Source organism: Hyaena hyaena, unplaced genomic scaffold (assembly GCF_003009895.1).
Source record: "Hyaena hyaena isolate Hyena2069 unplaced genomic scaffold, ASM300989v1 scaffold_271, whole genome shotgun sequence".
NCBI classification, from domain to species: Eukaryota; Metazoa; Chordata; class Mammalia; order Carnivora; family Hyaenidae; genus Hyaena; species Hyaena hyaena.
This window is the reverse complement of record NW_024080902.1, coordinates 504,564-518,163: the sequence shown is the minus strand read 5'-3', so window position 1 is coordinate 518,163 and position 13,600 is coordinate 504,564. Positions and strand designations below refer to the sequence as shown.

The following is a 13,600-nucleotide window of genomic DNA, read 5'->3' as shown; positions in this document are numbered from 1 at the left end:
TATATTTTTTTCAATCAGAAATGGTCAATATTTACAATTAGGGGCAGCAATTGTTAAGTTAATTAACTTCCTGCTGCTCAATGGTTCCTTAGCTCTGTTATTTATTGTTCACTGAAGTCTTCATGACTGTCCTCACTGATTCTCTGTGAACTAAAAGTAGCTTCAAATACTTATATTTTAAAACATTTTTTAATGTTTGTTTATTTTTGAGAGAAAGAGAGACAGAGCGTGAGTGGGAAGAGGGGCAGAGAGAGAGGGAGGCACACAAACCAAAGCAGGCTCCAGGCATGGAGCTGTCGGGACAGAGCCCGATGCAGGGCTCAGACTCTGGAGCTGTGAGATGGTGACCTGAGCCGAAGTCGGACTCTTAACCGATTGAGCCACCCAGGTGCCCCTTAACACTTACATTTTCTAAAAAATTTCCTTCAACAACATTTTGAAACAGCAAATTTCAATCTATGCATACTTCTGCATAAATTGCATTTTATATTATATAAAAACTTTCTTAACACCTAGAGTCATTAACTTGTTGGTAATTCTTTTCTGCTTTGAACAGTAACCAACATTCTGCTTTTATATACATAGCAACATTTCTTTCTCCAACAGTGGCCTTTGAACAAAAAAAACCACTGGTTCAATTTTGCCAGTAAAACAAATGTAACTTCTAATACTATTTTGATAAATAAACATTTTAAAATTAATATATAGATAAAAGTGGATAATTTCTAAATTCATAATGTGACAATGTTGTCATTTCTCTTAAACATACGTTATCTCTTACAAAGAGCTATGTGAATCAAACTAGATGTTACATAAAAATGATTAAATGAGGAAAAACACTGACTGTAAATTTAATAAACCCTTAGCTTTATACTCATTCTGATGATCTCATCTCTTTTTTTGACCTCAAGGTCATGACTGGTGGAATCATAGATGCTTGATTGATAGAAATCGGGGTTCTTTTCTTTATTTTCTTCCTTTAACTCATCATAACAATAGCCACCATTTGTTGAATGAGTACTTGCTATTCGCTACTCTAATGAATCCTTTATACATATTACATTTCATACACTCTATTATGAAGCAAAAATGATTATCCCCATTTTACAGGTATGAAGCCTGAACCCCAGAAGAAAGAAATAACATGCCCAAAGACACACACACACAGCTAGGAAACTGCAGAGCTAGATAACTGAGTATGGCTTTATTTAAAAAAAACATTTTTACCTCAAAGCTTTATCCTAACCACTAAAATCCCCATGCCTCCAATTAATAATATATGTGTGTGTCTATGCCACTAATGGCAGAAATGAGTTTCTATACCTCATAGTCAGTATTATCAATTTATTCTTGTATAATTAATCTGGACAGAAATACTGAAGCTACTGCTCCAAGTCCAACCATACATGGCAGAATAAGAATAACAGTGTGAAAGCTTCAAGTTCAAAAGGTATATAAAGCTCAATGTCTGTGCAAGTTCAAGTTTACCTAAAGATGCTATGGAGACTCATCTGAAGTGAAAAAAGTCTCTTAGTGGGAAGCGATGGCCCTGCTTTGAAGGGAACCTCCAATGATGTTTTATTACATCATTGCAGTTCTAATGCTTGATATGAATGGTATTAAATTTCTATATTTACATTTTATATAAGCATTAAACCTAGTCTTTTACTAGGGGAAAACATACCTCGATTACCTTATCTTATATAGTCATTACAAAGATTATAAAAACATAAAGGACTTAAAATTCTCACTGGTCAGTGATCAAATACTGTGACTATTAAATAGTAGTATAAATTAGTAAAGAATAACAATTGTAGGGTAAGTTTTGCATGATGGTACAGATAAAGAGAGAGGAGAAAGCTATAAACTTTTTATAAGAAAATATACAAAGGGAAATTCAAAAGCATTAAGATTTCATTCAAATTTATACAAATTCATAAGATGAGGTGACCATGTAACCTTAAAAAGCTGCTATAAATCTGCTTATGAAATGTTATTAGTCATTAAATGTGGTGATATCATAGTAACAGTAACATTAAAAGAGATGCTTTCCTAAATTTTATAAGTGATTAAAATGTGAAAATTACAAATAGCTCTTCCTAACAATTTATAGTCAAAACATCATAAAAAATGAAAATATATGACAAGAATAGTGTTTCATAAGTGATTGTTTCATGTGAAGAAATTTTCTGATATATATAAAATTAATCAAAGAAAATTTAGTATTTTTGCCCTAGTAGGAATTGTTTCAATTCCATTGTGTCACATAAGGACATTATGTTTGATCTACCCTCCTGTCCACTGTGACTCAAACGAGGAGGCATTTGAAAATGCTCAACTAAGAACAAGTATTTTTATACTGATTTGAAGGGGCACATGTACCTTGATGCTTTCAGCAGCATTATCAACAATAGCTAAATTATGGAAAGAGCCCAAATGTCCATCAATTGATGAATGGATAAAGAAGATGTGGTTGTGGTATACACACACACACACACACACACACACACACACAGGAATATTACTCAGCCATAAAAAGAATGGTCTTGCCATTTCAACAACATGGATGGAGCTATAGATTATTAAGCTAAGTGAAGCAAGTCAGAGAAAGACAAATACCATATGATTTCACTCATATATGGAATTTAAGAAACAAAACAGGTGAACATAGGAGGAGGAAGAAAAAATAGAGGCAGGCAAACCACAAGAAACTATTAGCTATGGAAAACAAACTGAGGGTTGATGAAGGTCAGCAGGGGATGGAGGTCAGCAGGGGATGGGTCAAAGGGGTGACAGGCATTAAGGAGGGCACTTGTGATGGTCACTGTTGTATGTAAGTGATGAATCACTAAACTGTACTCCCAAAACCAATGTTACACTCTATGTTAACTAACTGGAATTTAAATAAAAACTTGAAACAAACAAAGAACAAGTATTTTAAGTCCAGTCTTAATATTCTTATCTCACAAATGGGCAATATGCACAAACAAACCCAGACTTTCTAATGGTCTTGAACATTATTTTTAGATAGTGCATTACTTAAGAATAGCACATTGAAGAAAACGTGAATGGCAGACTCTACTAGACACACCGGTTCATCAGGAACAAAATTCAAGGCACAGTTAAAATGCAGTCAATGCTGATCTGGAATTAAGAGTATGGGATTCACTCGTAATGGACCTACAAAATCCACCAATTGCAGCTTACCCGGCTCTGTGTTTGAGCTTTTTATCTAGGATCCCATCTCTGGAAACAAGTTTATTAAATACCAAAATGCCAATCACCATGTTGACCTGTCAAACAGAAACAAAGGTTGACCTTTCAATGATATTGAAGGAAATTAGGCACTGTTTCTTCTGAAAACTCTTTTATTAATTTATAACCATTTCAGAATTATAAACTTACAATAGTAGTGACAGAAAGCACTTATCAAATATTTTATAAGTGCATAAAGGAGCAGAACAATTTAACAGTGGTGTGTTAGCTTTAAAGTTTTAAAGTACATTAAGTACATCAAATTTCCATGCTTTTAGTTAACACCAAGAAGATTAACATTCAATTGTCTAACTTTTAAATAGTGCCATAATATGTCAATCTGGCATTCTAAGTCACCCCTGACTAAAATCAATTGGCTAAATGAGTTTTACCCTGAGAGTCAAAAGATTTTCAGTCTCACACTATCAGATTAGGTTGAGCCCTGGCAGCCAACCGTGCTAAGGATTTGTCATTGGCCCCAGCAATGAGAACAGAATGTCTAAATTCCTCATACTGTGTGGCTATCTCTCCTATGGGTTGGGGAGCATTCTGACGTACCATGCCTTTCCAGTCAAAGGAGAAAGCCTATTCAACTCACCAGCATCCTTTAGAAGATGTAAACTTACACCAATTCTTATAATGTGTTCTATTGAACACTTCTCAGCATTTTCTAAGACTCTCTTATTCTCACTTAAGAGATCTTTTTGCATAATACATCTGAAATGAAATCACACATTTTTCTCTCTCAAGTAAAACTGCAAAAAGCTGTAGAGATGGCTGTAGTCTATTTGTAGAAGCTTTTTATGATGAGCACCCACAGTTCCCTAACCTACCAGCACTTCTTGACAAAGGAATCCAGTCCAATGCTGAGACCAAGATAATCAAGGAAAATATTTTCTTTTTGCCTTCCTGCCCCTTACCCTCCATGATCAACAGAATCTTGGTGCGTTCCCTCAATGCAAATGGTGAAGCCTTTACATTGAAACTAGCAGTTCACAAAAGTCTCTTTTAAATTAAACAGGATGACTAGTTAAGAAAAAAGAAAAATTCCATTTCCCCAGCACATTAGCCAGATGAAATAAATATAGAGCTGAAATCTGTTTAACTGCTGGTATAAGGAAGATCAAAAACAACTGATAGGTAGGGACTTATTAGGAGGTGTCACTCTTCACAGCTTCCTGACAAGATACCATTTAATCAAGAGAAAGACTCATCTTCACATTTCTCATTATATGAACTAGGAGAAAAAAGTTATTCCATGGATTCATTAATCTACAATTTAATCATGAGGGAATCCATCACTACTCCAAAGACCATACTTTGGTTTTTCTATTATACACATACTCTTTGTTTCTCCATTTTAGGGTTATATGTATATTAACTTGGTACCTTAGGGAAACAATTCAATTGATTAAATAAGAATTCGATGCAGCAGGCAAAAATATGTCTAATAGCTTTCATTTCCCTATGCTCTTCTCTAACACTGATGCCTAGATTTCGTCTTATGAACCATGGACAGTTTCTGCTTCCTGTTATAGTTTAGAGGACAGAGAGCAAACTTCAAAGAAAGAAAAAATCACAGAGTTATTAAGAAAGATATTGCTAGTTTCCAGTTTCTTCAATGAATTGTTCAAGAAACCAAAGGGTAATTCTCCAATTAAAATTCTAATTGCACAGTGATGTGGATCTTTGTATTTAATTCAAACCACTTTCCCCCATACATATTCAATTAAAGACTTATTAGACATGAAAGTTTTGTACTGTAATCAAGAATATCAAAGTGAGACAAAGAAAGGTAAATTGGTAGAAAATTCCATGTTCCCATAATTAAACATGTAAAGGAATTATTTTGTGATTCCAAAAAGAAAAAAATTAAGTCCATATGCATAAAACATGGCAGGGGTTCTCAACTGGGTGGTGATTTTTGCCCACAGGGAATATTGAGAAATGTCTGGAGACATATTTGATTTTTACCAACTTGAGGATACTGCTGGTATCTATCTAGTAGGTAGAGGCCAGGGATGCTATTAAACATCCTAAAATATACACAACAGCCCCACAACAAAGAAATACGTCATCCAAAATCTGTGCACTGATGTTGAGAAACTTTGACATGTAGACATAAGTTTTCTTGTTGACATTTGGTAGCAGCAGCAGTTATTAAGTAAGATTAAGAGATCCGAACAACGATGGAGATCACACAGAATAGTATAAGGTGAAATGGTCATTGACTGTGTACATTAATGATGAAGAATTGGTTAAAATTTATTCAAACTTCTTCATAAATGTGAAATTACTGTACAAGAGAAATCCCACCCTCGCACATTTAATATTCTTCAGTCTTCAAAATAAGACTACTTTAGAGTACTAAAGGACTAAATAGCAGCTGGTATTCAAATTTAAGTACTAATTAATAGTGAAGTAATAATACATGGGACTTCACAGTTTCTATATAATGAGTACAAAATTGTCACTGCAACTGAAGCAAAGTAGTCTTTCTTTGATAAGAAAACAAAATGAGTTGATTTTGATGTTTACCAGAACAACAGCGGCTGCAGGTCCAACAAAAGCGTAGAGTAGTCCTCCTTCAAGAGAAAGCCAGCAGCTAAAAATAACATCAGATAAAAACTAACAAAAATTAGTGATAAGTGTTTAACCATTGAAGTGCGATACAAATTACTTAGCGTTCAAATTTGGGCACATTTCAAAGGTTTGTAATTAAACAAAAATGCACAAAAAATGTGGAAAAAGCCAAAATGAGAGCATTTGATGTGTGAGAAATACTATATACCTTTCTCAGAAAAGAAACTTTTATTAGAATGCCTTATTTCCAGGCAGTTAAAACATTTTAGACAAATTACTCTTCCAGTGAGATTTTTATATTGACTTTTAGTACAAAGGTGACTACTATGTAAGTTTTGTAAAATGCTGCTCTATATCCATTATGAAATTTTTCAAATACTCTTTTAAGCAAGAACAGCATGCTTTTAGAGTCTTGCGTATGTCATTTATGTGTTCTTCCTTGAGGCCATTGAGATATTGGGAGAAATTGGTTTAAAAGCCATCATAGCAAGGAGCAAATAATCTATATTTTGTATGCTTATTTTTCCTTCTGATTTTACTTTTGCCCCAGACTACTAAGAAAATTCAGTGAAGATAAGCTTTTGAATAAAAATAAGTGTGGCTGTGTTTATTTCAATTACTAAATTCACCAGGAGATGCAGGTTTGTACCGATATTGACATGGTAACCCATTTGGGTAGGCACATTTGTTTTCTCACAGTAGAGAGGCATGAAAAGGCACGGGGCTTGGCACTGGCGGTTTTGCAAGGTGGCCCATCTGCATGTGCATAGTCCAGGAATATAAGGAATATAGGAAAACACCAGGAAATGTCTCATCTCCGCTGATACAGTGAGTCACGTCCACTATTTCATGCATCTGTTTTTGACATTGGACCCTGTCAATATTAGTTATAGGTCCACAAAATCAACATGCTGCCTCTAAAATTAACAATTACCAATAACTGTTTTATATCGGTTCTAAGGATAAACGTTTTCTATTTTGGTTGTGGTGGTGGTTACGTGACTTAGGGATTTGTTAAAACTCACAAAAATTATATACTTAACAGAGTGAATGCTGCTCTGCATAAATTCTACCTTAATTAAAAATTTCAATCTAGTAGTTACACACACACACACACACACACAGCAATACACGTATCAATACATAAATAACACAAACGTGTGTGTATGTGAGCATTCAAAGTCTGCATTTAGTTATCTCTCCTTGTCCTAACAGTGAACAGATAAAATTCTACTTTCCTATTTTGGGATTGATAATTTAATATCTACATTTTTTAAATAAAATACCTGGGGGGAAGCCTTAAGTCTGATAGAACACTGTAGTTTGGTGTCTCTGAGGCTGCCACTAAATTTCTTCTATATTTTTGTGTGAGTTAATCTTTAAACTGACACTGACATATTACTCATTATATTATACTCAGTCTTGATCACAAACTCCTTGAAAGTTGGAACTATATTGTCCGTAATTTTTACCTCTTTCTATATGCCTGATACATTTCCTTTCAAATACTGGATTTATACCAAAAGTCATACTCCTGTAAAAAGTAATGGCTTAAAGGTAATAGTGCGGTAGTAAGCACTACTGTACAACATATGCTATCAGGGAGTTTTGATTGTTTGTGTGTTTAAAATAGAGATGGCAGAAGAAAAATAAGTGCTCAATGACATGAGTTCTTTAAATTCTTTGGAAATGTCTTTTGGATGGACAAGTGAAATGATGTCTCTTTGCACAGTCTTCATTTGGATGAACCCACTAGAAGGCCTAATTAGCACTATTGCCCATCTCAAACCTGAAGACAAACAGAAAATCTCACTTTAAAAATTTATACTTCTAAGAAGATGTATACATCTCTTTCTCCATTTCTCGACTGCTTCCTCACCTTGAGAAAGCAGGTGAAATAAAATATGAAAGTGCACTGTTTCAATTTTAAGTATTTCAATGTAAACTTTTATTTATAAATTCTCTCACAGAATTTATCAGTGATACAGCTGTGATGACAATGGGCTGATACCACACCCTCTTTCTTTCCTCTAATTTCTCCCATAGCTTGGTCAGTTTCTAATGTGTAATCTATTGACTGTCCTCTTCTTTAGGTTTTAGTATTACCCTAACATAGCAACACAACTTGAGCTAATCTTTCACAACTTGTTGATACTAATATACATTATCATCAGTGAAATTAGAAGCTCAGATCAGAATCATATTCTGAAAGGTAAATATCAAGATTTATCAAGATCTAAAAAAATGCATTTGAGATTAAACACACAAAGTAAATATTGAACCATTTTAAACATCAAATTCATTGGCCTTATGAAGAAATGGGAAATCAAAACAAGGATTCCGAACAGGACTTCAGCATTTACTTCCTCACCTCGGCTACTTATATCATTCCTCACTGAAGCGACATTTCTATCATTGTTAATGACTCTGTGACAAAATGCAAGCCATCAGCAGTGCCAACCAAGACTAATGAAGCATAGATGATGATTTACTTAATTATAAACATGATTTATCACTGTGGATGGACTTACTAGTGATCAGTGCCATATCCTTTTGTCCTTGTGAAGCCTACTGATGTGGCCACTACTAATGCTGGTAAACCTGCAAGAAAAACATTGTCACACTTCACATTCAGCTGTAACCACTGAGCATTCTGGCTTAAGGAAAGCTAGGACAGACTCAAAATGCTTACATAGAAGGAACTACCTTTGGATGAATTCCTTCACAAAGTATGTTTCCATTACAAAATTTCTTTCAAGTACAAAAATATGAGAGCGACAGCTGGGTTTTTAACTCAGTGCACTTCTCTAATGTTGCTAGGTTACCACCACATTTGACATGGGTTTAAAGGAAACTAATAACAGAGATTTAGTATATCTTTTAAGTTATTTTTTCCCTAGGGGTTTACACTGTTATAAAGGAAATTTATAGTTATAAAATCAGAAAGGCAAAAAATGGATGTTCTGCTGTGATGGAATATCACAGAAGTGGAACATTCAGTTGGCCCCATATTGATCCACATCAAGTTGTACTTATTATATGACAGAAAAAAGAAAAGCATTCATGTAATTCTTTCTTTATGATTTACTTAGAATAACAAGAGTGTAGGATTCAAAGTTATGGGCCCTAAGGAATTAATCTTGGGGCTTCCTGATCATCTTCCTTTTAGCGATCCTGAATGAAGGTCAGAAAATATATGCCATTTTCTTTTCATGGACTTCTCGATAGGTATCACTCCACACACTGCTCAGTCCATTTTGGAATTCAATTGCCTGCATACCTGTGCCGTTTCTGACCTAACACCTTACTCAAGTTCAATGGAACATCTCTGTGTTTTGGTGAACAGAGCTCAGGCTAATCCATGCTGTTTAATTCTTTAACAAAATTTTTGGTGAGGTCTTCTTTTCAGGAAGATGATGTTTGCCTTTTCAGGTTGAAAAATCCATCACCTAATCACCTTCTTGAGTCCTCTCCACCTACCTTCTTTCTTCCTATCATTTCCCCTCCTTCCTGCTATTCTCTTCTGTGAATCTTTTCAAGTGACATCACATTCCTTCATGAGGTTTAATGACAAAAAATATGAAGAGCATCTCAGAGGGACACATCATAGTTTTAAACAAATATGGTCCTCCCCCCACCTGGTATACACACACACACACACACACACACACACACACACACACACGGATAGATACAGTTGACTTTTTGACTGACTATATCAAGTTCATCAGCAAAAAAATTCTCTCCTGGGTCATAGCTAAAGCATTAATAATCTTCAATCTGTACAATTTTGGCTAATTATTTCCCCAAATTTATTACATTGCACTTTGCTATACAGAAATTCATATGCCAGTAATCTGCCAACTCCCAGAATTCCTGATATTCTAGTACCATTGCCTTAGCTTTTTTCTATCCAGAATAGTTTAATATTATCTGTAAACTTGGAGACCAGCTGTGAGCCCTCTCCTCAAGATCTTTAGTGATGACACAAAATAAGGTAGTTACCAATCTTGAAAATTGCCACTCTTTATATGTAGGGAAAGTCACTTACCTGTGTTCTATATTTCTTGGATCTGTGGCACTGATTCGGGACAAAAGTGTCCCCTGATTCAGTATCAGTTTAACTTTAGAAGGTCTTTGTCATGAAATCCAAACAAAAGTTTTATGAAAGTGCAAGTAAAATATTAGAATACATTCTCCCATTTGCCTGTGCGAAGAGCCTTTATATATTAATCACACATGAGAGAACCTTCCTGAAATCTGATGGATAATCTTTAAGTGATCTTGATCTTATTTTTCCAGTCTGAATTATTCTGTTATTGTAATAAGTCCAATTATTTGTAATTTCTCAGCCTCCATCAAGCATCTTATTCTCCAGTCTTCTGGTCTATTAGGTATTTGTGGTATATTTGGTCCAAAATTCCCCATTTTTTGAGCTCAAGTATTTCGGAACTCAAAGGCAAAAATGACAAAATCCTGAGGTTTTTCTGAAACTAGTATCTTAAAAGTAACTAATTCTAATTAAACTAATTAATTCTAATTAAACATTAGAATGGGCCTTATGAAATGCATAGATCTTCAAGATGTCCATTTTGTAAGGCAATTTGAGAGAAACTTTTCCTAACAAAGAAAAGCAAATAATGAATTAATTTTCAGTCTGTCAACAATTCCGTTTGCCCTTTGAGGACTCCATGCACTAGCCATTCGGTTTCATTCATTTTCTAAGTGGACTTTCTTCCTGTGACAGCAGCTGTAGTCCTTAATTGTTTCGAACTCTCTTGGAATGGACTTCTCAAAGTTTTCTTGTAGGGAATACGTGACTAGGACCTGTTTTGAGCCCTAAACATTGTAAGACAGTTTGCATTTTCAGAATGGATCAGAACAGAACGCTTTGCTCTTCTGCCTGTAGCTATCCCAGGCTGCTTCTTACCTCACTGCTTAACTGAATCGCTACACGGTCATCCAATATTTACTCCATTTTAAAGTTCCAAATGCCCAAAGAATGTGCAAAAATGACCAGCTTCATATATTTCCACTTCGATTTATCAAATTGGACACAAAAAAAGTAGCTTGGGGATAATCACACTCTACTGCTTCATTATATGTGTTCAAAATCATTTTAACAACAAGAGCATGAAAGGGTGTATTAAGATGCTTACCCCATCCAAGGCACAAAAACCGTTTCCTTATAAGCCGTGTCCTAATTTTTCCAGTCACAGCCATATAGGACTGCCACGCCTCAGTCAAAACCCAACAGAATGAAGCCAAGAAGAAAAAGTGCAAAAACGCAGTGGTGGTAGTACAGATGCTCTGTGGAAAGAGAAAAGACTCACACTGAATATAGTGGGGAGGGGGTAATCACGTGTCCTCCAGAGGATTGTTCATCTTCAACTCATTGCTTTTATTTCAAATATCTACCTCTCCTGTGTGACAGAGTAATTATTTACAGAAATTAGAAACCCTGCAGTCTTTGTGCTGTATACGATATCTATGATAGAAAGAAAAATATGTCCTAATTCCATTTGCATGTTCAATTTTTTATGAGGAGAAGCCTGAATATAAATTAAAACCCAAGGGAGATTACAATTACTACTTTACTTGAATTTTTTTCCTTGAAATGTAATTATGGGAATGGTCCTATCTTTGGTTTAATTTAACTTACAGACATCTTGCATAATTCTTTTGGCTACATTCTTGATCCTTCCATTTTAGCTGATAATTCTTTGTTGTTTTATCTGTGTTGATGTTAAGATTACAGCCCAGCAGCCATCCAAAAGGAAAAATTGCTTTTGTACAAGTAAGATATTCAAGGTAGAAAAGTATAAAATGAGATTCGGCTAATAGCCTAGTATAAAAATAATATAAGTATTTTAATGTTCTTAATACATTGTTCTTTATTATTGCATGACAATGTGTGTCCTAATCAAATCATTTTGAAAAGTTAATCGAGTCACTGGCAGTACACAGCCATGATTTCATAGATATTTTACTTCATGAAACTTAATCATTCTGAATGTGCTAACCATTAGCTACTTGTGACTCATCTGCGAAGGGGAATAGATGGGAAAGTCTGCTCCTTATTTCACTACTGGTATAATGTCTTTGTGTAAATCTTGTTAAAATGCAAGTCTTCATAAATCAGAATCAGTAACTCAACTAAATTTAGTAACTAACTAAACTTCCTCTGTCAGTCTCAGTCTTGCTATTCCCCAAAATTGAAAAGAACAACACATAGAACTAGAAAAACAATCATAAAAAAAAAACCTCATTAACAGAGAAATAAAAATACAACTCTCGTCTTCCCACTTCCACCCCAATACACCGCTAAAGCAGAATATCTTTTAAAATTTTGGCCCAAATTATTCCTATTATTTGTTTATTCTCTTGAAATTCACCAGATGTTAATTCAGCTTTTCAGTTCTTTTAATCCTATAAAAAGAACTTCACCATGTTTATCTCCCCAGGTGGTTTTAAATGTTGAGAGATGATGTACAGAAGCTGATTTGCACCACGCTAGGCATACAGCAAGTACATCAACTGATTATGACCATAGTTATCATTATTTTAAAAACAGTACTAAAACAGGTGTTTAGTGTTACTGGTTTTCAGCATGTGATTCCTTATTTCATGTAGCACTTAAAAATCCTAGGCTACTTATGTTTATTCTCACAAAGATGACAATTCTCAGTATGACAAAGCCATGGACTTCTAGAACCCTTTTCCTCATACCTTTACTCCTATTTCAGGCACAGTGTAGTAACTTGAACCAACTATGATTCCAAGTTAGGGCTTAAATATCTGCAGGCTGACTACTATTCCTTATCTATAGTTCCTAATCCCAATCTGAATTTCAAAGATAATTCTTTAATTTAATACCTGAAGAGTAGTTACACTTTCTAATTACCTGTCATTTCCTTCCACTGGTTTTTCTCATCTCAATTGTACGTGCTAGCAAAATTATTTCTTTCCCATTTTTAGACTATCAGTAGAAGGTTATATAAAACAATGTAAAAATGTTGCAATATTATATGCTAAGTACTAGAGACACTGAAATTTTGTAAGAAATAATAAAATGCTCAATGTGTCAATACAGAGACTTTTAATTTGCTCTTTCTATGTTATGTTTGTTACTTTGGGACTCTGTTACACACTTCAATTCTAGTACAAATTGAAATGGATGCAATTTGGGGCTACTGACATTTATTTCAATAATTCATGTCTCTCTAGACAAGAATTTGGCCACCACATGTGTGGGAAAATGTATAGTAACTAGAGAACTAAGACCCATTCCTATGAGCAACAGGATTCTACTATGATGAGATGAATATTCATATATGTCTAGAAAGTGCTCTAACCATGAAGGGAAGCTGCCTTAATGAAAATAATGTGTATACATGGACAAAGTGGTCTAATATCACAAAACTAATCTTATATGAAGAGTATAACAAAATCTATGTTCCTGAAAAATAAAGAAAGGAAGCTAATTTTGCTTCATTATATGAAGAATCAGTATAAATTCAGATAGTCCACAAAATGAGACACACACAATTTTTCTACTGATAGATTTGCTAAGCTGCCTTTTAAAAATACAACTTTTATAATAGCAATTTTCAAATAAGCTATTTCCACATTTGTCATCTCAGGTTCCACATGAGTAGCCTTCTAATATTCAGCACTCAGGATTCCTTGATTTCCTTTTTCCACATAACCTATATCCCACATTGGCAACCCACAAAGATTGACCATCCCTTGGATCCCCTCA

At 34.5% G+C, this 13,600-nt stretch overlaps 1 protein-coding gene across 1 annotated transcript in view; it reads right to left on the bottom strand.

The window, feature by feature from the left end:
• ADGRB3 (adhesion G protein-coupled receptor B3) overlaps positions 1-13,600 on the bottom strand; it is a 439,933-nt gene that overhangs the window by 58,137 nt on the left and 368,196 nt on the right. The window contains exons 19-22 of the mRNA XM_039245799.1: positions 10,998-11,148; positions 8,370-8,439; positions 5,794-5,860; positions 3,208-3,293 (exon numbers count right to left, since the gene is read on the bottom strand). Of these exons, the coding sequence (XP_039101730.1) occupies positions 3,208-3,293; positions 5,794-5,860; positions 8,370-8,439; positions 10,998-11,148 (374 nt within the window). The remainder of the gene's footprint in view (positions 1-3,207; positions 3,294-5,793; positions 5,861-8,369; positions 8,440-10,997; positions 11,149-13,600) is intronic.